Here is a 25,885-nt window from a genome sequence, read left to right as displayed (position 1 = left end):
TCCCAACTGGAGAGCTCATTTGCTCACTTAATCTAATCATTTTCACAATTATTCTACTTCTGCCTCATTATCATTTCTCTCGCCCCCTTCCGCCCAACCCTCATCTATTTTAACTCAAAAATGCTGACGCGCTGCCAAAAAGGGGAGAAAAATTGAAAATGTGAAAAAACGCTGACTCACCATTCTCTGTCGTTGCTCTGAATTCAGTGCGATATCAAAGGCCTTTTTGTCAAGCTCATAATTGGTGTCACGGAAGTGAAACGACATAACGAGAGCCTTTCCTATTCCTCCAGAGTGAACCGACCTTTCCAAAGCACCTCGTGACCTTTGGAGTTCACAACCTCAATCTGCTTCCTCTCTATCATACCTTTCCATGCCTTGCCATGTTTCAGACATTAAAAAAACAACAACATTGTGCATACACACTGCAAAGATTAAATTATACTGGCAAGACTAAAACATCCTGATTGAATGAGCATAGACTCATTGCTTGGAAAAGCTGGAAAACGACTGAAAGAGTTGCCAGATACATGACATCCCCAACTTAGAGCTACATCTGAGTTGACAATCATCACACGTCAAGGTTTCCTTGGAATGGAAAGCAGTAGCTTAAACCAAAGGACAGCCTGGACAGCTCAGTGGGCAGAACAGCAGACTCTGAAAACGAGAGACCTGGGTTTTCAATTGCACATATTTAATGCGTGTCAAATTACTCAATGGCAATAATAACATAATGACTATATTTAAAAAATTGCATAATAGATGGGGCAACGTTTAGTATTTCAAATCATGTTTCGTCTTTGGCACAGGCATGACTCCTAAACTTTTTATTATACTGAGTAATGATTGTAATAAACAGTTTAAACGATCTGTATGTGCAAGAAACCAAACATTTGAACCATGTCACAGAAAAGAATTAGACTTCCCCCATTTGCCTAAAGGCTATGGATTACAGGTAATAATATAGTAAATAATGTTCTGTTTCTTGCACAAACTGATTGTTTCACTTCATAATACCTCTAAACATTATCAGGAGCCACAGGTATTTTGCGTTGCCTTAGATGTTTTTTTTTATATATATCTCTTTTTGCACTGAAAAATAAAATAAAATAAAGAGTAAAGGGAAGGAAAATATGCATTCAAGCATCAGACAGAGACAAGTGAACCTAAGTTTGTGTATATGTGCAACATGAGCTCTGGAAAAATCATGTTTTATTAAAGCTTCTCTGTTAACTTTGCCTCTCTTCTGTTGTCCAGGTCACCTCGAAATGGGTTTTAACTCTGGTGTGTACGAGAGTACACACAAACAAAACCCTCACACACCCTCCTGTTGTAACAATTCCTGTTAATGTAAAGCATGTTTGCCACAGGTACACCTTTTTCCACTCCGGTGTTTGAATTGTTAAAGTGCACAGTGAGGACTTTCATGACAACTGAAGCCGGACTCAAACTTAAACTCACATTTCCCACACAAGCGTAACAGCCCAATGAATCTGAGCCCTTGCAATAACCACTAGGCCATTGTTCTTCACCCCAATAATCTGAATGCCAATACTTGTGTTTCCTGTCCAAACCGTCTCCCTATTTCCATGCAAGTTTTAAGCTCTAACAAAAAAACTAAACCAAACCCCAACAAGCAAGCATCTTCCACTATAAACATTGGGACAATCTAATAAAAAGAAGGATATTTACAGGATAATGCACTAATACAACAGACTCCACTGTTCGGTTTTGTGCACTTTGATGTTTGATGTTTGACCGCCCTTTAGGACGCTGAACAATGAACATTAAAATAATGTGACTGAGGACGAAAATAAAGTCACAAATAGTCAAGAAATAAGCGTTTAGTGATCTGTCGTGGTATTTTTTCAAACCATTAAAAGTAATTACGAAGTCTCAGAAGTCGCTAAAGAGGCCAAGACATCAAAAGCAAAGATAACACAAAAATACAGTCCCAGATCCCTGCATGAATAACAGTCGCTGAGATAAGCTCCTTGGACAAGCATGACAGAAAGGATTCTACAGAGCTCCCATGATTGTGAGCTGTAGTGCTTCCAGTTTTAGAGGCCTGGGATTAAAATCGAACAGAGCAGATAACTGGGAAATGGGTGGAAACAGAATGGTCTCTCTGTTCTGGGAGCCCAGAGGGAAGCAAATAGACGTTGCTCAGTTAGAATTAGAAGTCTGGTGTTTGCCATGGCAAGAACAGCACTTTCTCTTTCTCTCCTGCCATATATACAGTTCACCAAGTAAAAAGGGTGGTAGTATGGAAAATGTACAAATTGGTTCATATTTCCTTCAAATAATAGAAAAACTTTAGATTTCTGTTATTTGAAGGAAGCTTTAGTTATGGAGGACACATGCTACTTGTAAAAATAATAACACTAAATATGGTGGCAATAAACGAGGCTATTGCCTTGATGTTTTTCTATAAAACACTGTCCCCTGAAAATAATGTGAATTAACTTGAATAGTGTATACATTTTTCCTACATTTTTGCTATTGTTTTGGTTTGAGCTAAAAAGCCTAATTTAATGTATAATATTAAAACGTATATATATACAGTATATTGCAATAATAATAGTAGTTTAAAATATGTTATTGAAATTAAACATTAGTTTTGGAGATTTCAGGCTTTGTTGTTATAGTTGACAAAAAAATAAGTAAGTTTCACGAATAATTACTAATAATGAATAATGAATTTTCGAAGTAGACAAACTGGAATAATATTTTCTATTTTATAATAGTACTCAAAATAATCTCTGTGTTCTGTATGTTTGTTTATTTATTTTTAGAAGAAAATTGAACCGATTTGCCTAAATATATTAACTTTGCCATTGCTTAAAAATTGTTAAAGTGGTTTTAAGCATATTGCAGTGCAGTCTTTGTGGTTTTTGTAAAATCTGCTATATATTTTAAATCTGACAGGTAAAAAAAGCTGCATAATTTGAGGTATCATTTGTGCCTGTAAAACAAACACGCAAGACGACCAACGCACCAAAGTTTGATACTTAGGGTTAGAGGTTTGTTTAAATCACTAACTGTGAGCAATAGTAATAGTGATGCTTGGCTTAGCAAATACCACTAATCACACCAGAAAAACAATGAGTAAAGCTTTAGAAATGACCTTGATTTTAACAAAACAATTATGTGCAACTGGCTAGGAACTGAGGTAAGAGGCGAAGAATCCCATGTCGTCAAGAAAGCCAGAAAAGGGAATAAAGGCAAGAGAGGACAGTCTCCCACCCTCATTAGGAATCACTACCTAAACAGCAAAGCTTTACCAACTACAATTAGTGATGTTAAGGCAAAACCCTGTTATAACAACGCTGCCAAGAGTCTTGCCAAATGGGCACAGAACGTCCTAAAAAAATTCATTTGTCTGACCGAATAATAACAACATCGTAAAACGTTCTCCACAATCAGAGATGCAGTGGAAAATCTCCATTTCCTCTCCTCCACAACGTCACACGTTGGACGAGCTGGACACCCACAGGCCTTATTCAAACAGCCATTTAGCGGCTTGTGTTTTGAGGTCTCGTGTTCCGAAAACACAGCGACTCTTTTTTCCTAAACGAGCAGCGAGAGTTGCATCAGATCCAAGACAAATCCAGCACGGATGGGCCCGTGAGCCACGACCTCCATTCGAACGGCCCCTTTGGTTCGAGCTCTCCAAGTCCTTCCGCCAAAACGAGATCCTGCGATGAATCGAACGCTTGTTGATGTTGTTGTTTGTGAGCTTTTTTCCTCTGGATTTCTTTCCCTCCGTGTCATTGGCTGCTGGACGCTCTAATTTAAGCTCTGTGATCGTTTTGGCCGCAGCGGGGACGTGAGGCGCCTAGAGCTCAGCCTTTGCAACAAAACATCAGCGTTTTGAACCCAATAAAGGTACGCTTTCAAACACATGCACATAGTGGCCTTGGCAAGCACTCGCCGCGCTCGCATTTCAAGTTTATTCGTGGGTAGCTGTGAGACAAAACCATTTTGCTCCTCCGAGGGGTGCCCAAACCATGGCTCTGCTGAGAAGAGCAGGCCAGAAGCCCTTTACTGAATTGGTATCTCGGCCAATCCCGCTGCCCACCGTCGCCCGAAAGCCACGCGAGGACAGCGACTCTGGCTGGGCCTCGCGGAGGCACTGCAGCAGGTAACGAGAGAAAGACATATCGACCCAAATCTGCAGTTTGTGAGGGGATGGAATTACCAACGCCATTCCAGGACTTGTGGGAACTAACACTAACACTCAATCTGCGGTTACAGAACTGCAACCAGACTTTTTAACACCGTCCCAGAGGACCAGCAAACTGTAATTGGTCTGAATCACTCCGGGTCATCTCCCTAAGAAGCGGATGGGGTTAGTCATGAGATACATCGGTTACAAACGAACGAGAGACCAAAACTGCAACTCTAGTCCTTGGAAAGCACAAAAGAGTAATGAAGCTTACCGAAATTGTCAGGATAAATATCGCTTCCCTCTGTACGTCTTGATTTTCTAACACAGACATGCTCAGACGCCCGGACAGATTGGACTCTGGAGGTCTACGGAGGGAACGGGTGAATCGGACACTTTGGCACGTCTTCAATCTCTGAATAGGGACTAAAATACACATTCTCTTGATCAATGTCTCTCTCTCTCTCGATCTGAAAGAGGCACCATGTCAGTTCAGCCTCACTTCATTACACACACACTCAATATCCTCGTCTCCAAAGAGGAGGAGCGCTGGGTCGCCGCAAACTCTCTCTCACACATGGGTGACTTACAACGGAAGTACACTGATGACTTAAACCCTAACCTGTGTCTACAAAGCAGGCATGTCAAAAGCATTAGAAGCTAAAATAATATATATATATATATATATATATATATATATATATATATATATATATATATATATATTATTTTATTTTTATTGTGCCTATTTAAACGCTCACTTTTGTATCTACACGAATGGTTAAATGCTCTTCTCAGCTTCTTGGTGAGATGTTCATGTAAACGGTGTTAACGCCAACCCTGTACAGTATCATTATTTTTATTCGTGGAATACATTTAAATAAAAACGTAGTTAAAAGTAAAAATGTTTCTTAAAAACAATTTTTTCTAAAAAAAAATTTTATAAAAAACAATTATATATATATATATATATATATATATATATATATATATATATATATAAAAAATAAAATGAAACATTGAAATGTATATTTCTTAAAATGATTCGGTAATTTAACAATCTCATGGTTCATGGCATGTGCTCTGCCCCATATTTTTTTTTTACATTTTTGCCTGAATAAGAGATAAAGCATAACCATGCTATTCATGCAAAATATACCGTGGCAAAATAAAATATAATAAATTAAATCAAATAAAAAGCATTAGTGCAGTACCATTGTAAAGGAATTTGTTTGATGTACAGAACAGTTTTTTACACTTTCTGTAAAACTATGTTAGCTAAATCTGATCCATGAAAATGATCTTTCCTAAAAAAAAAAAAAAAAACACGATATAGAAGAAATTAAAGGGTAACCCCTTAAAAGTCAAGAGTCTTGAAAACAGCATCCTGCATCCTATTTCCAATAGCGCATTCTTTTTTTTTTCCATCTGAAAGCTGGAAGGAAAATGTGCTGCCATATGGCTACACCGCACCATACAGGGTTAAAATACAGGAGTGCATTCATCAAAATTGGTACCAAGAATCATGCAGCTTCACTAGTACTACTAACAACTACTGACTGCCTAACATAGTCCAGTCCCACCATAACACTCGCACTGACATAAGAAACCCCAAATACACGCTCACACGCATGCATGTCCGCTGACATACAGTTAACAGGGGAAAAGGCAGGAAGTCTCTGCTGAGATCCATCAGGAGGCTGAGAATTATGATGGAGGAGGGGTTGGACTCGGAGGCGGTGACCACACGAACCATTCTACACCTTTCCACAGCACACAGAGAGCTCACTGTGCATGAGGAGAGACTCTTGCAGCCGCTGAGGTGTCGTAAAGATTTCACATTTTGAGCAGCGAGATGATTAATGGTCTGAATCATGCTCCACGATAATGGCGTGGATTAATGCAGCCTCTTCAGACCGTGCAGGGGCAAGGATGATAAATTTTATGACTTATCAAATATTTTCTGGACGCCTCGCACAGGTGGGAGTGTTTTCTGCGGGGTCGGAGCCAGGACTGCTTTTAGAAAGGCGAGGCTGGGTGTGGGGAGCTCAGATGGTCTGCGGTGGAGGTTTTGGTCTTCCTCCCACGCCGGCTGCTGTTCTTGTGCTAATAACACGCAATATTTCAGCACAGTAGTGTGCACAGTATGCAAATGTCCTGTATTAACGGTCTGCTACAAAATTGGTAGATGTAGAGTATACAAGACTGCATGACCTCATATGATGTTCCTAATTTGATGAAGTAATATCAGCCATAACTTTTGTACAGCTCGTTTTTCACTCGTCATTTGATTGAACTGTGAAATGTCAAAACATAATATAATTTATGCATGAAAAACGATTTGTACAATTTTATAACTACATGCAACACTATACAGCTATCTATCCATGCATCCTTTCTTCCATAAATTTTTAGACTTTTTTTATCATTAAAAAACTAAATCTGCTTGATTTAGGCCAGACAACAATTCAGCATAGTTCAGGGTAAGTTATTAACATTCCTAAGTCTGTTTTTTTCAGTATGTACGTCCGACTCTTTGACTTCAGTGTGTAAGTTGTGATCTCTCCAGCTCTCTTGAAGAAGCAGCCTCCCTCCACAGCTAATTGTGACATCAGTGAACCATGTGATGGCAGCGGGGAGCAGTTCTCGCTCTGCTGTTTAATCTGCGGGCTGCAAATTTGCGCAGGACAACTTTTAAAAAGCCACTCCTGTGCTCCACAGCGACGCGCCGTTCCACTCTCTCAAGTCTGCTAATAAAACTTGGACAGCACATCAGAGCTGGGTGAGATGTCACGGCGCGAAGCGGAGATTTATGGAAGGGGAAGAGATGTGATGGAGAGAACATTTCACTACACCGCCGCTTCAAAAGACGCTCACCAGGCGTCAGTCCTATTTTTACACTGCCATCATCACAGAGGCTGACAGACACACAGACGGAGACCAGAGGGGGAAAAAAAGAACAAAACGAAGGAAGAAAAGAACAAAGAGAGCTCATTTTCTCCCTAAAATACATCAGAAATATCTTGAAGAGTGATGCATCCCAAAACAAAAACAGATACGGGATGTCTCCTCTCGCCTCTCTCTTTGTTATTAAAAACTTCCCTGCTCATTTTCTCTCATCTTTCCTTTTCTGCGGTTTCATTCTAGTTCATTTCCCTCGCCTCAAATCTCTGGATTATAGTAACGGCTGTTGATTATGCAGCATTTTGTTAAACATCAAATAGTCCCATCTGCTCGTCATCTAAAAAATATAATTTAAACATGATGACGGGCTCCATTTATCACACACCGAGTACATCTAAACCTGCTCCAGTGGAATAAAACCAGAGAAGCCACGTGATTGGCTGAAGTATATCATAAGGAGAAGATGTGGACAAATTTTCATTTTCAGTACTATATTACACTCCATCATAACCAACGACGAGTTTCAAAGGTTTTTTTCCAAAGTCTGTTCAACTGTACAATGCTAGACAAACTGACAATCAAATCGATATTTTAAAAACAATATATGAAATATATTCGATTTTTAATATAGAGTGTAGAAAATAACCGATACCTACAATTTTTAGTCTGAAATTATTTATTATTTTGAAATGATTTTAAACATTATTATTTTAGTTTTCAGTATACCATAAGAATGTGTGTGTATATGTATTTATAATAAAAAAATGTTTCATATAACAATCATAATAATTATATTAACAAAATAATAATTTACCTTTCTATGTTACAGTGTCAAGCATTTTTGTATTCATGAAAAATGAAGTAATTTTCGAAGTTAAGTAATTCCAGTAAAACAATTCCAGTCCATTAGCTATTAACTACTAAGCTAATAAATATATTTTTAACATATAAACATATCCCTGCATGACTGAAAATACATACATATACTGCATGTTTAATAATAATAATAATAATAATAATAATAATAATAATAAATGCTTACAATGTTTTAAACTGTAACAAATCATCATGAAATGCAAGCAATTATGAACAAAATAGTAATGAAACGAGTTCTATTTGAATACAATTTAAATTAATTAAAATATTTGTTCTAACCTGTAATAAAATATGATTGGAGGATTAATGGAGGGGATATATTTTTGTTTGTCACATCACTTGACACTATCACACCGCAGTTGGTTATGACATGGTGTAAGGCCACACTTTTGACGCCACTCCTTTTTTTTTTTTTTTGACAAGACTTGACAAGTATGACCAGGAATTTTCCCTCCTCGGAGCCATTATCGTCCCTGCATCTTTACGCACATCTGTCTCTTAAAAAACCGAAAGAAAAATACTCTATTTATGTACCACTATGTCACACTCATCCCCTGTCAGTCAAACCCCACGACCCCGATCCCAAACTCTAATCCAGAGGCCGCAGCGGTAGACAGCCCTCGCCCTTCCCCTGGGCCACGTCAGACACCTTCGGGCTCGTCACAGCCATCCATTTCCCACAAAACAGAAATTGTAATCTTAATGATTATTAATGACAAATAATGGCAAACGACTGCTTGTAATGCTATGAATTAAGAGCGGAAAAACGTGTCCACGAGGGACAGGTGAACCGAGGGTCCTTAACCTTTCCAATGTCGGCTCCTAACTTCGACCCCCGGAGTAAAGCTGCCCGAAAAGACCTGATTTAGGACCACCGCATGCAACCTTTATCGCTGACCTCAACCATTAGTATGTCAGAAGAGCAACTGGCTTCTGACCGGCTCTTAAGCAAATTCCCCCCCGCTGTGATTGACAGTGAGCGAGGAGGGGGCTGATCTCAGGGCTGCGGGTGAGAGCCGAGCCCCACAGCTATCTGCACTACTGACACCCATTTCCTGTGGAATGCTGCAGCTATTCGACGAGCTGATAGCCTGTCATTCAGAGGAACAGCCAGGGAGGGGTGTTTTCAAGCGGCGAGAGCATGAATGGAGCCAAAGTGAGGATGTGCGTCTTGGTCCTCCTGCTCTGTTTGTTTTTTTTTTTTGTGGCCGTTGGGTTTGGTACACATGCGTGTGGCCCGTTTGTATTAATTTCAGGCTTAGGCTTAAATTTAAGTTTAACGCTATAAAAAAAACCCCCAAAAACGGTTAGTAAATTTTGTGGACAATTACAAAGAAATGACCAGTAACAAATCAAGTTGAGTAGAACGACTGAAATGAGACCCTGAACCAAAAATCAGTAGGATATTAAATAAAGATCATGTTCCATGAAGATATTTTGTAATTTTCTTAATTTCAAAACTTAATTTTTCGATTAGTAATAGAATTGCTCTTTAAAAGGTCTTTATTTGGACATAAAAGGCAATTTAAAATATTTTTTTTTTGGCACCCTCAGATTTCAGATATTCAAATATCTGGATCATTCATCAACAGAAAGCTTATTTATTCATTGATACATGTGACCCTGTCTGTGAAATCCAGGCTGAAGTCTCAAAATCTAAATTATGAGACAAGCATTGTTTGATTTCGGCCATTAATTTCACTATGATTTCTATCTTTAACATGTCCTTACTCAGTCAATATAAAAAAATCTTAATTATTAATATGTAGGGAAAAAAGCTTAAAAAAAAAAACTGGGAAAAAAAAAGAATTTTTCTTTGGTCCAGGGTCACAAATGATATTTCCTTGCAAAACGTACTCCACCAATCTCGGTTTCACTTACTCTATGCAAAATCTACCACTATTTCTGGGTGAAGTCTATATCTACAGCAGTGTAGTCTGTGTGTGTTTAAACTAGTGTGCATGTATTCGCAGGTGGTTTGTGGGAACCTGGAGGAGGAGTCAAATAATCCTAAAATTGCCCTTCTTGACGGGTCTGCGGCCACACATCTGTAGCCTGTTTGCATCTCCAAACTCTGGGATCTCGTTCCCAACATGTCTCCTCCAGAACTTGTTCTCTAGCCTCTCCTTGAACTGCTGAACAGAACTATGACAGCAAGGTCAGCTGGTTACCGATACTATGAACACACCATCAGGATATCCTGTGTGATCTTATATTTCTGCGCAATCATGCCCCTCTTAAGAGAATATTACGGGTTATCGTCAACTATAATGTCTATGGACAGCATCTGTGGCATGCTTTCAATTATGACGCACAATAATTTTGACTCGTCTCTTAAGTCTGTAAAAACAAACGCAAAGTGCTTTTACAGTAAAACACAATGAGAGCCTGGAGGCAAAGCTGTTCAAAAGCTGAAAAGCGAGGCTCCTATTTGGGTTAAAACACAATTCGTCAGTGAAACAAAAATGTTTGTTACTTGAGCTATAAAGTCTAAATTGTCCCTTTGAGGTAGGACTTTTTTTTTTTTAGGCTGACGAATGTCTGGTTAAGCTTCACCAGTGTAATTCCTGTGGGTGAGGCTGCAGAACTCCACTAGGAAACTACAGGACTGAGGTCTGTGTTCATTTTAGTCTATGGTTTTGCCTCGTGCCTTGGTCTGGGATGTCGACGTCCAGCCTGCTGGTTGTTCTCACCTGCTGTTTGAGCTGATGTACCAGTCTGTCCTTCTCCCTCTTTAGCAGAGCCACCTCATCTTGAGTCTTCTTCTTCTTTGAGGACGACAGCTCTAGTAGAGCGATGTTGGCATCTTTCTCGCTGATGGCTGCCAATAGCGCCTCCTGCCTGTTTGGAGGAGAAAACACACACGGTTATTATGCTTTGGACAAAGCTTTCTACAGATACAACCTATTCACATATACACCTTTAATTCTTTGACTATACCTAGATCTATGGTACTCAAACTGATGAAACAGTGATACAGTGTTTACCAGGTGAACTGTACTTTTTAGCATGTAAATTTTGTGGGAGGATTTTATTAAAATGCTACTAAATTCAACGATTCAGAGTCTATTCTTTCTTTTAGAGACTTTATACACGGTGCACCTTCCGATGTAAAACTCTGCAGGATTTTTTCTGTGTTACACGCTGCATGAAAGGTCCTTTTCGAAAATCCTTATGAAGGGGCACTTCAACTTCTTACCCCTACTGACCCTAAACTTTTGAATTGTAGTATATAAATGATGTGATAGTGATAGCAAGCACCACAAATAATTAATTCTGGTCATCAATCAAGTGTAGCTGGTTCAGGAAGTGTGCCCCGTTAGGTCAAATCTGCGGTAACGGAGTGAGAGGGAGGATGGATCTCTCCTCTAACAGCAGCTGAGATGCTCAAAGCCTCCCGTGTATTGACAAATAGAGGCAGCGGACTGGAGAATGTCTTAGGGTTAGCGTCAGCCACGTGTGCTAGAGTGTCAGTTGTGAAGTGTGTGTCAAACACATCCTCCCTGTGCCTCTCTTCTTTTCCTCCCTCTCATTTTCTCTATGACCTCTAATATAAAGAAACTCACTGGATCCGTTCCAAAACCCAGTGAGCTGCCTCACTGCCTACTGTCTTCTTAGATGGTACCTTCTACGGTAGTACGCTAACTAAAACAGAAGCTAACTAAATTCATCTGGAACGCTCTATGTAGGTAGCAAAATAAAAATAGAAAAACTTTTTAAACGAGAAACTTCTTAAATGAAGTGCACAAGTGGAGTTTGTTGCCATATGGCCACATATTTTCGCTAAAATGTGCTCTAGGCAAGCATTCTTCCATAGCAAACTTATTACAAAAAAATATATTGTACATAATATTAACTAAAGTCAACATATTATTTTAGCATGTTCTATTAAAACACAGCATTATAATAATAAGCAGCAGTGGCCATTGTGGCTAAAGCGATCATGTATAGAGTCCATTCTAATTTTTTCTGCTATGCAGTATTTCCCACTGAGCACACAATGCTTTCTGGGATTGTTCTCTTTGTAAAAGATGCACGTGACATGAATTTGGCTAGTATAATTGCATCAGAAGTCTTAAAATGCAGCACATTTGTTCAGTCACGCCTCTGTTCTTCTAACTGAAAGGGTGCAACTTTCTATTTTCATCTTGGGTTTACTGGGAATTAGCTTTTTCTCTTATCAGATTCTCAATCGCTGACAAAGCCCCTCTTTTTCTTTGTCTGTTTCGGTGCATTCTATTCGGTCCCTTGGAGGAACTGGCTGACCTGATTCTATCCAGAGTGACATCACAGCTGTAGAAAGAGGCCTGTGTACCTGACACAGTGGTACACACACATGGTGCGATGCCTATGGGCCGCCATACAACTCTTAATTCTGTCATTTTGACCATCAAAAGCAACGGACATGTGATGTATCCCACAAACACACGGGCCACCCAGGTCTGTCAAAACCGCCGTGTCCTGGCGCAAACTAATAAAATGAAAGCTGGTGATGTTCCAGGAGGCTTCTGAGCACTAACATGTCCTGTCAGAGAGGCCTTTTAATACACTGACCTCCTGACTAGCCGTGCTCATTATGGTCGGGTTCAGACCACAGGCAGCAGCTGCCCCTGAGGTGAGTCAGTTTACTTTGGGCAAAAAGGAACTTCCCCTTCAGCTCCATAACCTCCCTGCCTGGTCCCGATGAGCCCTAGTGTATCCACCCTGCCAAAATTCATGAGGACGGCACTGGCTAAAAATAAAAATCAAAGCGAGAGAAGAGATGAGGTGAAAACAGAAGCCCGGGGAGGGTGGCATTAGGAGAGGCAAATAACAGGAAGTGGAGGGATGTGCGCTGGGATATGGAGGATGAGGAGTCTGAAATGATGGATGAGAATGCTCACACATCCTTGTAAACACACACTCACGCACACGATATTCAGGTCATGATAACATGCCGCCTTTTCCCACGTTTCCCAACCGCAGGAAATGAGGGAGAGATAGGTGCCGGTCTTAAGTAGAAGAGAAGGCCGATTCGAAATTGTTCCGTGTCTCCTCAGATGAATCCTTTAACAAGGATGGGATTTTTCCTCTGTGATCTAAACTTTCCCATACACTGGGTATGCTGATATCACAGATGGCCACAGGGAGAGAAGAGGCCTGGGTCACAGGAAAAGTGATGAGTACAGTCGTGACCCACTTCATCCCTCCCTAAAACCCTCATCATTTCAAAGGTTTATGGTCTTTGTTACGTCTTAAAAATTGCATTGAAATGTATTCAAATCAAAAATAGCCATTTCAAATTTTTATATTTCACACTATTACGGTTTTATCTTGGTGACGATGAGTGGTTGCTTGCAAGAAAGTATTGCTAACATTTTTTCAAATCAAATTTAAAAAACAGACTACATCACCTATTACACATATACATATACATACACACACACACACATGCTAACACCAGACTTTATCTGCTTGCTAAGTATAAGGTCATTTGTCTCTGGTCCTAATTCTCATATATTCTCATGAATGGCTGCTGAGATTGTAATCTCAATTAAAACAAGTAGACACTTGGACTCAGAAACGCATTCCTTAGGCCATGAATTAACAAACAAGGTGACTGGAATCAATAGCTGAATTAAATTTCCTACAAAGCTTTATTTGTGCACCTCATGGACTTGCTGACTATGTAGAGTGCACCAAATATGCCACTTTAACTTGGGCTAAGATGCTACCTTAGTAGGCGACCTCCTATGTAGGCAGTAGACAGCAAGGCAGAGCTCGTGTTCCTGTACTAAAAGAAGACAAAGCCTCTTATCAGTAGCACAGGGACACAATGGGCCCCCACACATTTGTTCTGAGAGAGATAGGAAAGAGTTCATATTGATCACTAAGAGGTCAAGTGGCCAATCACCTCCTCCCACGACAAAGTCAATCGGAGAGAGGGGAAGCAGCCCATCAATCAACACAACTCATCACCGCCCCTCAACACTCAATTTCCTCTCTCTGCACTCTGCATTCCTTTAAACCTCTTGCTTTCTTCTTAGGAGTCCTCGAGCGGGCCTAAAAATACGCATCCTCCTCTGTTCTCTATCGGTTCTGTTTCTAGGGTGTGTACGCCAGTGGAAAGATAATGAATAGCCGAGGGGGTGGGGAGATTTATGGTAGCTTGTGACGGACGCACTGTGCCGGTTAAGCCACCGGAGAGGGGAACACCGCACAGAACGCCAGGAATGACCGGGTTGGCGAGTCCTAAACGTGACTTATCACAGCCATTCCTACTGTATGACGACAGCCGGACGTAAATGATGGCAAAATGAGAGAGGAATGTTAAACGAATGCAGATCTGAGGTCAGGCTACTTTCAGCGCTTAAAATTTTTAATGGTTGCCTCAACCGTGACCACTCTGGAAGAGAGATAAGCTTCTTGGAAACACAAAGGAGGAGAAATGTGAAGCTAAGATTGGACAAAATGCCATGATGACAGATGGACGAATGGACAGAAAAAAAATTAATATTTCCAAATATTGAAATATTTTATCCTCATATAAACTTCGGAGCAAGTCTGTGTGAAGAATATAATTGATATAATAAAGCATTGCTAGATCTCATATAAAGTAAAGACGTTATAAAGGAATGAATGGATGGATAGATATATTTGAGAAATACTTGGATGGATAGAGAAATGGATGGATGCAGAGATACGTGAATAGACAAATGGATGGAGAGACATGTATGCAGAGTTATAACAATGGATGGATACAGATAAATTGATGTAAAAGACGTGGACCGATGGGTGGACAGAAAGAGTGATGGAATAAAATTAATGGGATGGATGAATCAATTGATGGATGGGTGGACAGATATATAGAGGGATAAACTGATGGCCAGAGAAACACACACATATATATATATATATATATATATATATATATATATATATATATATATATATATATATATATATATATACAGCTAGATAAATTAATAGATGGACGGACATATACATGATGGCTGGATGAAATTAAAGTGGATGGACTGATGAATGGAAAGATATATGAATGGACTGATAGAAAAAATACAAGACAGATGGATGGATAGAGAGATAGAAATTTAGTTGGATGGACTGATGGATGGAACGGTATATAAATGGATGGAAGGAGATCGAGTCTTACACAAATCTTCCATCTTCTCACACATGTGGTGACAGTTTAGAGTTGGATGAAGATATATGTCTTGGATAGATAGACAGATGGATGGATAGATGGATGCGTGAATGAACAGATGGATGGATAGATGCATGGAAAGGTACATGAATGGATGGATGAATGGTTAGAGAAATGACTGTAATAAACAGGTGGATGGATAGATAGATGGGTGAATAGAAAGTTAGGCTGATGGCCAGAGAGACTTACATACACAGTGTAGGAAGGTGAATGGATTCATGGATGACGGACTGAGAGACCGAGAGATTGATTGAAAGACAGAAGAAATATACATTTATCTCTTCTTTTAGCATAAACAACCACAGTCTTAGGATCACATCTAAAATCACAGAGCTGCTTTCACAGTACAAATAACATCATCATCGCTAGGACTTTTTTCCCCATTTTTACAGACGCATATCTAGGCAATATCTAGGCTGTAATATAAACGTCTAGTCCTTTAACACTTCAATAGTTTAAGACTGCTGATCTGAAGTAGAGGAATTCAGAGGACACCATTAGCAGAGAGGGAAGAGTTCAGAGAACGTTATCAGCCGAATCCATCAGTACTAAGTCCTACCTGATACTGCCTGATCTAGCTCATAAAAATAAAATACAGGCCAGCCGCGTTAAACAAACTGAGTGTTGGAGGAGCCCCAGCACATTAAAAAAATAAAAATAACCCTAACTCTCCATCACTCCCTGGCCCTGAGCCACAGCCCGGCTTTCTAGGCCCTTTTTTCCAGGGATGTGTGTGAGATGTGGGAGAGAAAGTGAGAAATATGGTGTCAGTTCTATATTTCAGTGTGTGTGTGTGTGTGTATCATGGAGAAGACGTGAGGAGAAATATGTTGACCGTTCACCGTTCATTGCCACCCCTGGGCCACAGAGGACCTTCAGTGGCTGCTTTTACTGGCCTAAAAAAAGAGAGATACATCCGCTGCTTTTGGAGTTGGTACTGGAACGCTGGTTATGCTGGAGAGTTATAGAGGACGTCTGTGCTGAACATCCTCTCTGGATGGGCACTGTGAAACATTACAGAAAAATCTACAACCTTGCGCCTTTAAAGCTAATATTGACTCACCAAAAGCTATAAATTCCGGTGTATAAGCAATCTGAAAATATGGGTTTTGTACTTCCTGAACACAGTAATAGCTGTATTAATCTTGTGTTATACAGAATAGCAGCGCTTGGGTGATTGCAATGCGGATTCACAAGAGAGACAGAACTGGAACAAGCGAGACACCTGGAAACACATGCTGAATCATCTGGCACGAGGGCTTCCTAGACACCAAATGTGAATTTAAAAGCCTGCTGTCAGAGTCAAGAGCGTCGGTGAAAAAGTGTGCGTGTGTGTGTGTTAGGAGGAGGAGTGCGATATAAGAGATCTTTTAAATGAGCATCTTTATCGCTGATATGCAGTTTTGTGGGGAATGTTAATGAGAAATTCTCCCTTTCACTCTGGTGGGTCCCAAAAAAAGAACAACAGGGGTTGGGTAGCGCGGATTTTATTTGCTACTACCAATCAATCAATATTTTTAGATGATCAAATGTAATGCTGCAATAAAGTGAGAGGGTTTTTAGAGTCAAAACCTAAAACAATTAGTAGATAAATAATTTAAATCAATTCTAGATTATAATATAATATGTATTAATATTTATTTTAATAATTAAAAATGTAATAAAATGCAAAAAATGAAAATAAATGCAGTTTTAATAGTGGACCGCCTGAATTATGTATCTCAGCGATTCACAATCCAGCATTCATGGGACGAAAAAGTCTGCTAACCTGCAAAAAATACCTAATATTACCTCATCTGATTTGAAAAATAGCAGTAAAAACTATTATTGCATTCACACAAAATAATAAAATAATAGAGATCTGTCATCTGAGTGTATATGAATTTAGCACTTTTCCAAATAACAAATGTTGCCAAATGCCAAAGGTTTTGTAAAAGTAGTATTCAAAATGCATCGTTTATCTTGCAAACCGAAAGGTAGTGGAGGTAAATTTAGCAAAAGGTGTAAAAATGTCTAGAGAATTATTCACGCATGTGAAAATCAGCTGACAATTCTAACCAGGCTCAGTGGAATATAATGTCTTCATGGGAGTTTTCCTGCTTATTAAAGGATAATGCAAGTTGTCGAAAGCAAAAATGCTACAGAACGGATTACATTTGGTGAGAAAGCGAGATGTGCTTAAGCAAAAAGGCATTGGATTTCATTCAGCAAACATGATCCAGAGCGCTGAAATAAATCTAAAAAATGACAAAATATTTGATTTAACTAATCAATATATTGTTCTATCACTATTTATAAAACACAAAAAGAGATGACGGAGTTCTGTAAACAGTGACCGAGGGGAAAAAAATGTGTGGAAAAGACACACACACACACACACGCTGACCCCTTCTCTTCAATAGCACTCCTGCTCTTATCAGCGGCTCTGAAGGCTGACAGACCTAGCTTAATTAGTGCTGATAGCAGCACAGCGAAAGGGTGGCCAGCACATCCCTGAACCAAACACAAACACACCGCTCTCCCCTGCCTATCTCCTCTGGCCCAGCCTCCTCTGGGAACATACACACGCCTGGACTGACAGCACCCAGCCATCTGGATCACATCAGCTGGAGAGAGCACAGTAATCTCTAAACCCTAAGAGGAGAACGTAATTCTTGCTGAACTTTGCGCAGGGTTGATGTCGAGTTTATGGAATTTACCATCGTGGTCTATAAATTTCAGATTTCATAAACATTTTCTTAAAGATCCCATGCAATCAAAATTACAGTTTAGTGGCTTTTAGTCTGTGTGTGTCAGCTTTGAGGTCATATATATGTGTATGTTTGTGGACTCCTAAAGTTAACGAGTACATTTAAGCAGATATAACGGTAAAAATGACTCGTATTGCACGCACTACACTACTAAAAAAACACTTTAAATTAGACAGGGAACAGGGAAAATAGCAAAATGCTAATTGAATTAAATACATTTAAATAAAATAAAAAAAAATAATTCATTAAATTAGAACCGAAACCATTACTGGAACATTTTATTTTAATATAGAAATACATATACATGTTTCTAAAATAAATTAATTTAAACATAATTGTGTACTAAATATAGTAAGTTTTTAATATAAAAAAAAACTAAATAAAAATGAAATAAAATAAGAACGTGCAGATGCTGATATCTATAGACAAAATAAATAAATTTAATTAAATATGGCCATGTTGATATCTAGGAAAATAATAAAAATTATGTTGCAAAAAAAAAAATAATAAAAAATAATTGAAAAAATATATATATATATATTTATTATTGTATGTATGTATTGTATGTAGGTATGTATTGTTTCAGTCAGCTGATTGAATCCATCATAGGAACACATAAATGAGTAACACGTGTACAAATGAGTAAGGGAGTGAATGAGTCAATGAATGGATGAATCGATCGATCAACACAACCTCACAACGCTAAAATGAAAAATAAAACTAAATAATGCTAATAACGAGATCCAGAGAGAATACATTTTTCAACATGCTGAGAAACATTCTTTGTTATGGGTTCGGCAGTCATCTGACTGAAACCATTTCTGGAAAGCTTTCCGTACTGTACTGTGCACCCTTGAACCACAGGAGGGGGGAAGAGGAAAAGAGTGAAGTAAACATACTGTACTTGACGGCATCCTGTATTTACACTCGCAAACTTTATACACAAAATCCTTGTGCCGGGAAGACGTCTAACAAGTTAGACAGACAGATAGACACGCACGGTGACAGACAGCAAGAGCAGGTGGTGGGAGATGGGAAAAGCCGGTCAAGCCATGACCACTTCAGACACGCTACGCGGAGCGTGACCGGGAAAACGCAGCGGCCCACCGGAGTCCACTCTAAAGCCCCGTTACCTGGGAAACACGAGCAACGCAGCTGGGGCCTCTAAACAAAACCAGGGAGGAGGGCAGCGCTTGCTTTCTGGGAAACGAAGCTCGTCGAGGAGTGGCACCTGCGGAAAGCATTATTAAAACAGATGGAATCACGGGAGAAGGATGCGCTCAGACTAAGCAGAAGAGACGGAGAGCCGAGGGAACGCTGAGGCTTACCACTGGACACCAAACGAGGGATTACGCCTGTCAATGTGACATACGGCCCTAAAGCCCAGCTCTCGCTGCAACAGGCCGCTCGCTGCAGCTTCAAGACATATTCCGTGTTCTCCCCCGTGACATGTCTGCAACGTAGATGGTTTTAAAACGCAAGCGTGGATTATCTAGATATGTTCTGCAGCTTCTGAACAGTTCATGGTTTTTCATTGTGACTAATGTGACTGTGACACCGCTGATGAATTATCGGCGCAGTGAGGACTCTCTGTTGTTTCGTTACGTGTTTGGTGAGAGGTTTCTAGAGGATCTCCTTAGATATGAGGAGGATGACATGATGGGCCTGACCCACAAATCCTGTATGATTTTCCACCAGCAGATGAGTATAAATCAGGCCTGAAGCCTGACCGATGACTGATTTTACCCTAGTAATAAGGCTAAATCTCTTTGTAGAAAGATGGTGTCACATATTTGTTAAAGATCTTTCTATTTGTTGCAAGACGTTCTACTGGGGAAATATTAAATAAAACAGCCTTTATGAATTTTGATCATTTAGCAATTATGGATTAAATTACCAAATGAGAGAACAACTGTAAAAAAAATTAACTAAGAAAGCTTTAATAAAAACCTGTTAAAATTAATAATTTCCAAATCTCTGAATCTGATCAAATTGATCAAAAGTAAAAAAATAAATTTTTAATATTACAAAATAATTTAAATGGATATTATGCCATTGTTTTCAACCCGAAAAACTACTTTGGGGTCAGTACTTTATTTTATTTTTATTTTTTTACATACTATTACTTTAATGCTTAATACTTTTATTGAGCAAAGATGAATTAAACTGATTAAAAGTAACAGTAATTACATTTCTAATATTACAAAATGTATTTCTAATATTACATAATAATGCATAATAATTACATTTCTAATATTACAAAATAAATTAATTTAGAAAAATGCTGTTCTTCTGCACTTTTTATTCATTAAATAGAACAAAAAATGCATCACACACACATATATTAATTGAAAATAAATTTAAAAATATTTTTGAATAGAAAACAGTTCTAATAAAAAATATTACAATGTTAAAAATATTTAAAAAAAAAATATATATATATATATTTATATTTTAAAATTAAAAATATATATATTTAATTTCATCAAATATATGCAGCCAATTTTCCTTCAAAAACTTTAAACATCCAACCAACCCCAAACTTTTGGTAATGTATATACAGTATATATTTACTGCTGTCAGTGAAAAGTTACTCTTTATGGCTTCCACTATCTTTAAAATCATCCTGTGTGCCATAAACTGAAGTCAGCAGAGCTGTCAGAGCATCAGCGACAGATACTGCCACTCAGAGTCCTATGTTTCCGTGCATCTCTGTGTTTAAGGAAGGAAGGAAATGTTCATCCCAAGGTCAGTCACTGTAAATCTCACCTACATCAAACATAGCTCGGTGCACACAAACTGCACTGTCTGTTTCTCAGGTCTGAGACCGGGGAGAAGGTGGTCTGTAACAAATTCAAGGCCTCCGATTGAAGGACGACTTCCAGAAGCTTCTCCACAAACAGGGCTGGCAGGACAACTCCGTCTGTGGGGAACCCAGGAACCATGGAGTCGTGTGTGGTCATCTTTATAACACACACACATTCAACTCGGTCGTACCGCAGCACAGACACAGCGAGTTTTTTCCGCTCTCGTAGATAAAAAAAGACCTATCAGACCAAAGCCGGTTGGCGGGAAGCTAGTTTAAGGTTAAGGTTACGTCATATGGTGGATGGATGAAAAGGTGGTTTCATAAATGGGGCCATTTATTGGATCGACAAAGACAGAAGGGGTGTATGGAGCAAGGCTACCACAGACCAAAATGAAGTACCCTCAACCCCCCACTGGCCGCAGCCCAATTACCAACACCACACACCACCACACTGAATGCAATAAAACAACTCCAGACCCACAGCTACCAGGAACGGGCCATCCCCAAACGAAAAGACAAACCCGACTCCATGACTTCAACTACCTGAGACCCTGATAAGCTTGGCTGTTGTCTAAAGACGAGCGGCTCCACAGAGAGAGATATTTCTGCCGGTGTCCGTGCTGCACTGCATCTGGGTTGGTCGTTTGAGTAGAGATGGCAGTCTTTCAGATTCTTCTCTCTCAATGAGCCCCTGATGAGTTTAACTCATCTGTGGGTGTAATTCGTTTCTCTCGGTCCAAGACCACCCTGCTCCCATCATCTTAAACCCTCGTTAACCTGCCTGCCGTAAATGCCTTATATGCACAATGGACACTAAATAAATCAGTGGGGACGAAGATCAAACTCATGGAGTTTAAATTAAATGAGAAATATTTATAATATGTAAGAAATAAGAAATGTATACTTTTATTCAGCCACATTAATTGATATTGATATATCACAATGTATTAAATTAGTTTAATAGTAATAAAAAAAACCCATAAAAGATACTAATCCATTAACAATATTACAAAAGTCGAGTACGTTTTTTTTTGGAGAAACAAACCCTTAAACTGTACATCAGACCCTATTGGCCGTGCATTCAAGTCACAAGAGACGGATGATACCGGAGTGAAAGGCAAGAGTAGCTGATTAGGAAAATGACAAGGAAAAGCATCAGGGTAATCAGGCATTGGTGAGAACGCCAGGAGAGCTTAACCTCAGAACCACAGTCGTAATCCCCTCCAGATCCAGCCACGAAGGTTCAAACAGTCAGGCCCGTGATGACAGAGCAAAACCACCACACCTGCCAGGCCCTCGCTGACGGCTTCTTTTCTCTCCCTCTTTCACTTGTTTTCCCCACCCTCTGTTTTCCCGCTCTCTTCTTTGAGGGGGCTACAGCTGTCCGGCCTCTACCGACGGTGGACAGGAGGAATTTTTCCGCTCACCAGACCGCATGTCATGATGTCACCCGCGCTGCGACACGGAGTGAGGCTGAACAGATGGTCTGGAGGGCGCTCAGACCGAGCGACCCGTGGCAGCTCCGCTCAGCAGCCCTGATAAACGGGGCCAAGCCACCTCTGAGCCGAGCGGCTTCAAAAAACACTTAAAAGCCCTTTATCGCCCCAGCAATTGAATCCCCTTGATCCCCTAAAACAGGACCTGTAGCTGCTTGCCTTCTGCTTTACAACAGGGGGGACAACTCACCCTTTAAATCATAACAGCCCCCTTTCCAGGCCTTTCCTTTATCTGACCCAATGATGGGCTCTCTGATACTTCTAATGGCTCAGAGTCAAAGGCAAACACCGGCGTGTGTTTTCTCAGCGATACGAATCGGATAGCAACAGACTTCTAAGACGTCTGCTGAGGCGTTGCGGCGGCCTTCCAAATACTTTCTATATCTGCGCCGTAAATCACCGCCGCGAGGATCATTGTTTGTCAAAATGTTTGATTTCGGCCAATTTTCCGAAGGTACAGTAGCCTGCTGTGTCTGGAGCTCCTTTGACGCCCCTCCTGAACCTTTGAAGTGTCTTAAAATGCGCCCTTGAAAAACGCAACTTTGAATATAATCGCCAAACCGCCCTCGCGCACTCCTTCATCGCGCATTAATTTGCCTTCCTAAATCAAAAAGTAATAAAAATGCCTAAAAATCAAAATAATATGTAATTACAGCTCGGATTTTTGCCGTTGCTTTATTGTGTTTTAAAGGGATAATTCTTTCGAAAATGAAAGGTCTGTCGTGATTTATTAACCCTCATGTCGTTGTACGGCTTGCTTTCTTCTGAAGGACACAAAATATGAGAATTTGTCAGATGTTTTTACAGAAAGTCAGTTCGAGTCACTGAATTAAATCTTATAATTAGATTATAAAAAATAAAAAAAGATTAAAATGTTTTAAAATTTGTATGAAAAAAAATTGGGGGGAAACCATCACTTTAACTTGTGGGAAATAAATAAAAAAAGCAAAAAATATCCACATGCATACATAACCAGCTAGCCTCTTTCTCAAACGCCAGAACTCACCATTAGTAGCTGAATGGACGAGGGGAGGAGGACCATTTCCCGCACTTTACAAGAGATTTAAGTTCACTCCACTCCCAGAAGCATTCTGGGAGGCAGACATACACAATGGTACCATGTTAGCGGCAGTCAAGCTGCCCTGCTTTTCGGGGTGGTACAGGATGGAGACACAGCACTTGGCACCAGCCTGGTGGACCACATTACAGATGCCAATAAACGCCCGGCTCGGTCGCCCACCGCGGCCTGCCCCCTTTTTAACAGGTTGGACCTGTACTACGCCAGCGCGGCCCGCGCCAGCTCTTGTAACACCACTTTATGATGTTATTATTTGCCTTTCTGCTGTTTATTTTATTCCTTTAATTAGGGCCGGGTTTCAGTCTAAAGGCTTAACTCTGGAAAGCCGAGGTTTTAACGTGTCCCACTGCACTTGTGTTAGCGTTGAGCAATCGTCAGCGAGCTGCGTTTCTCACCCGCTCGGAGAGAAGGATTTAAAGCATGTCAGAGCACACAAAAACCCTTAAATTATTCAATATTATAAACACGCCGAAGGGAAGGAAAAAAAAAAAACGACATCAGCTGGGCGTTTACGAAATGAATCGCATTAAACCTTGGCTTGTTTCGCAGCAATCTGTCGGATTTCTCCATCGAGTCCCAGAGTAGCATTTTATAGTGCGTGATATCCCCTCTGGGTCCCGATCGTCTCACTCAGACTGCCGTGCACGTGATTTAGCCTTCTGCAAGACTGTGTGATCTGATTCATAATGCATTATGATGGACGGACAATTCACACAGAGACATTCGGAGCGCTAAAGGGGGCAGAAAGAGGTCAGACGGGCCTCAAATTACCAACCAAATCTGCCCCCTTGCTATTCCACCACTTCACGCTCGAGACGTCCATCAAACAAGCCAGATGTGGCTGCACGGCATCAGTCACGAGAGCCATACGCCTCTACTGATGGCTAAAACGTCCCATGAGCCCTACCTCTTGCGTGTTTACATACAACCTGACAGCTGGAGTTCGGTGGGGCATCTTTTCTAAACGTGATGAGACGTCGACGGGCCAAAGAGGGCGAAGAGATACTTGACCCTCATCTACAAATGGAGAAATAAGTACCGCAAGGCTTCACCTGCGAAGCAGATAATGGCTTGTGACTTTGACCGCGGCGGTCTCGTGTACGTATCCATTAAGAATGGGCCGCTCCGGCTAGTCAGAGCCGGAGAGCTCTTCAGAACGAGCCTGTCACGGCCCCCCCTTAGCCCAGCTATTCCTCCTGCTCCACAAACCTCAGTTTCCTGGGCCCCTAACAAGTCCCAGCTGTGCCTGTAAGAGCTGACAAAACACACTCTTCCACACTCTCTCAAATATACACACAGACATGCACACACACTCACATTTAGTGGATGCAAAAGCCACTGTGTAAAACATACTTTGTGTCTGCCTGAGAAAAAAAAAAAAAAAAAAAAGCCTCCCTCTTCGCCTACATACATCTCCGGCCTCTGCTTTTTACCCTCGCCAGCGCTGACAAGATATGTTAGCCGCTCTGCGTCTTACCCAGCATGCCGTGCTGCTGGGGTCTCGGAGTACAAGACGGGCAGATCGTACAGTACGTAGAACTGGGAGTCAAGTTTCACCTCTCGGCAGGGAGCGGGCTGGATCCGTCCCTCCAGCAAACCACTGCTAGACGGCACCCGCTTTACATGGAAATCCATACAGGTCTTTTTACATTCACATGCATGTGTGCGAGTGTGTGTGAATGAGTGAAGGGTAAGGGGGAGGTCTACAGAAGTCACAAGCATTCTCGAACTAGTTTTAACGTTAAACAGGTTTTTAAAACATGTCATCTTCTTACAGCCACATACAGTGATTTACTAAAATGGTTAGTTGAAGTGGCTTAATGCAGTGCAGCAACAAAACAAAACATAAAAAAAAAATAATGAGGGGGCATGTATACTTTCACATGGCATTGTATATAAATATTTATACATAACGTAAATATAAAAACTGCCTTGTAAAATATAAAAGAAACCCCCTCCTAAAATACACAAGCAGCTTTATATTTTCTTGTCAAAAATGCACTGATTAACAATTAAATTCTGAATAGATGAATGAATGTCTAATCATTTGTTTAGTACATTTTGCATATAAACATATGCATATATAATGTAAGCTAATTACCCACAATCTCAGAAGTTTTTATAAAAATATTCATTTTATTCATTCATCAATACTTTTAAGTTTGGGCTAAACTATGCCTTTTACATGTAAGGATCTATATCACCAAAAGGGGGGTAAATATCGTAAATATGCAAATAATTATTTTTAAATAATTTTTTACATGTTTTGTTGGTAAATATAGTTCAATTAATGCGTAAGTGAACATCCCTAAAATTATTGAAAATTAATATGTTATATTATCCAAAGATTTTTATATATAAGAAGTGCCGTCAAACAATTAATCATGATTAATGGCATCCAAAATTTATTGTTATATATATATATATATATATATATATATATATATATATATATATATATATATATATATATATATATATATATATATATATATATATATATATATATATATATATATATATATATATATATATATATATATATATAAAGCAAACACATACAGTATATATTTACGAAAAATATTTACGTGTATGTACAT

General features: G+C 39.7%; 1 protein-coding gene across 15 annotated transcripts in view; it reads right to left on the bottom strand.

Moving 5' to 3' along the window:
- Positions 1-25,885, bottom strand: part of erc1b (ELKS/RAB6-interacting/CAST family member 1b) — a 187,244-nt gene that overhangs the window by 42,194 nt on the left and 119,165 nt on the right. For all 15 annotated transcript variants that reach the window (XR_006250571.1, XM_043236258.1, XM_043236247.1 and 12 more), the window contains one exon: positions 10,642-10,789. Coding sequence is in view for 14 of the 15 variants with exons in the window: in XM_043236258.1 (XP_043092193.1) it covers positions 10,642-10,789 (148 nt within the window). In the remaining variant the exon portion in view is untranslated. The remainder of the gene's footprint in view (positions 1-10,641; positions 10,790-25,885) is intronic.

This window comes from Puntigrus tetrazona, chromosome 4 (assembly GCF_018831695.1).
Source record: "Puntigrus tetrazona isolate hp1 chromosome 4, ASM1883169v1, whole genome shotgun sequence".
NCBI lineage: Eukaryota > Metazoa > Chordata > Actinopteri > Cypriniformes > Cyprinidae > Puntigrus > Puntigrus tetrazona.
The sequence above is the reverse complement of the archived record's forward strand: the minus strand, read 5'-3'. Positions and strand labels throughout refer to the sequence as shown.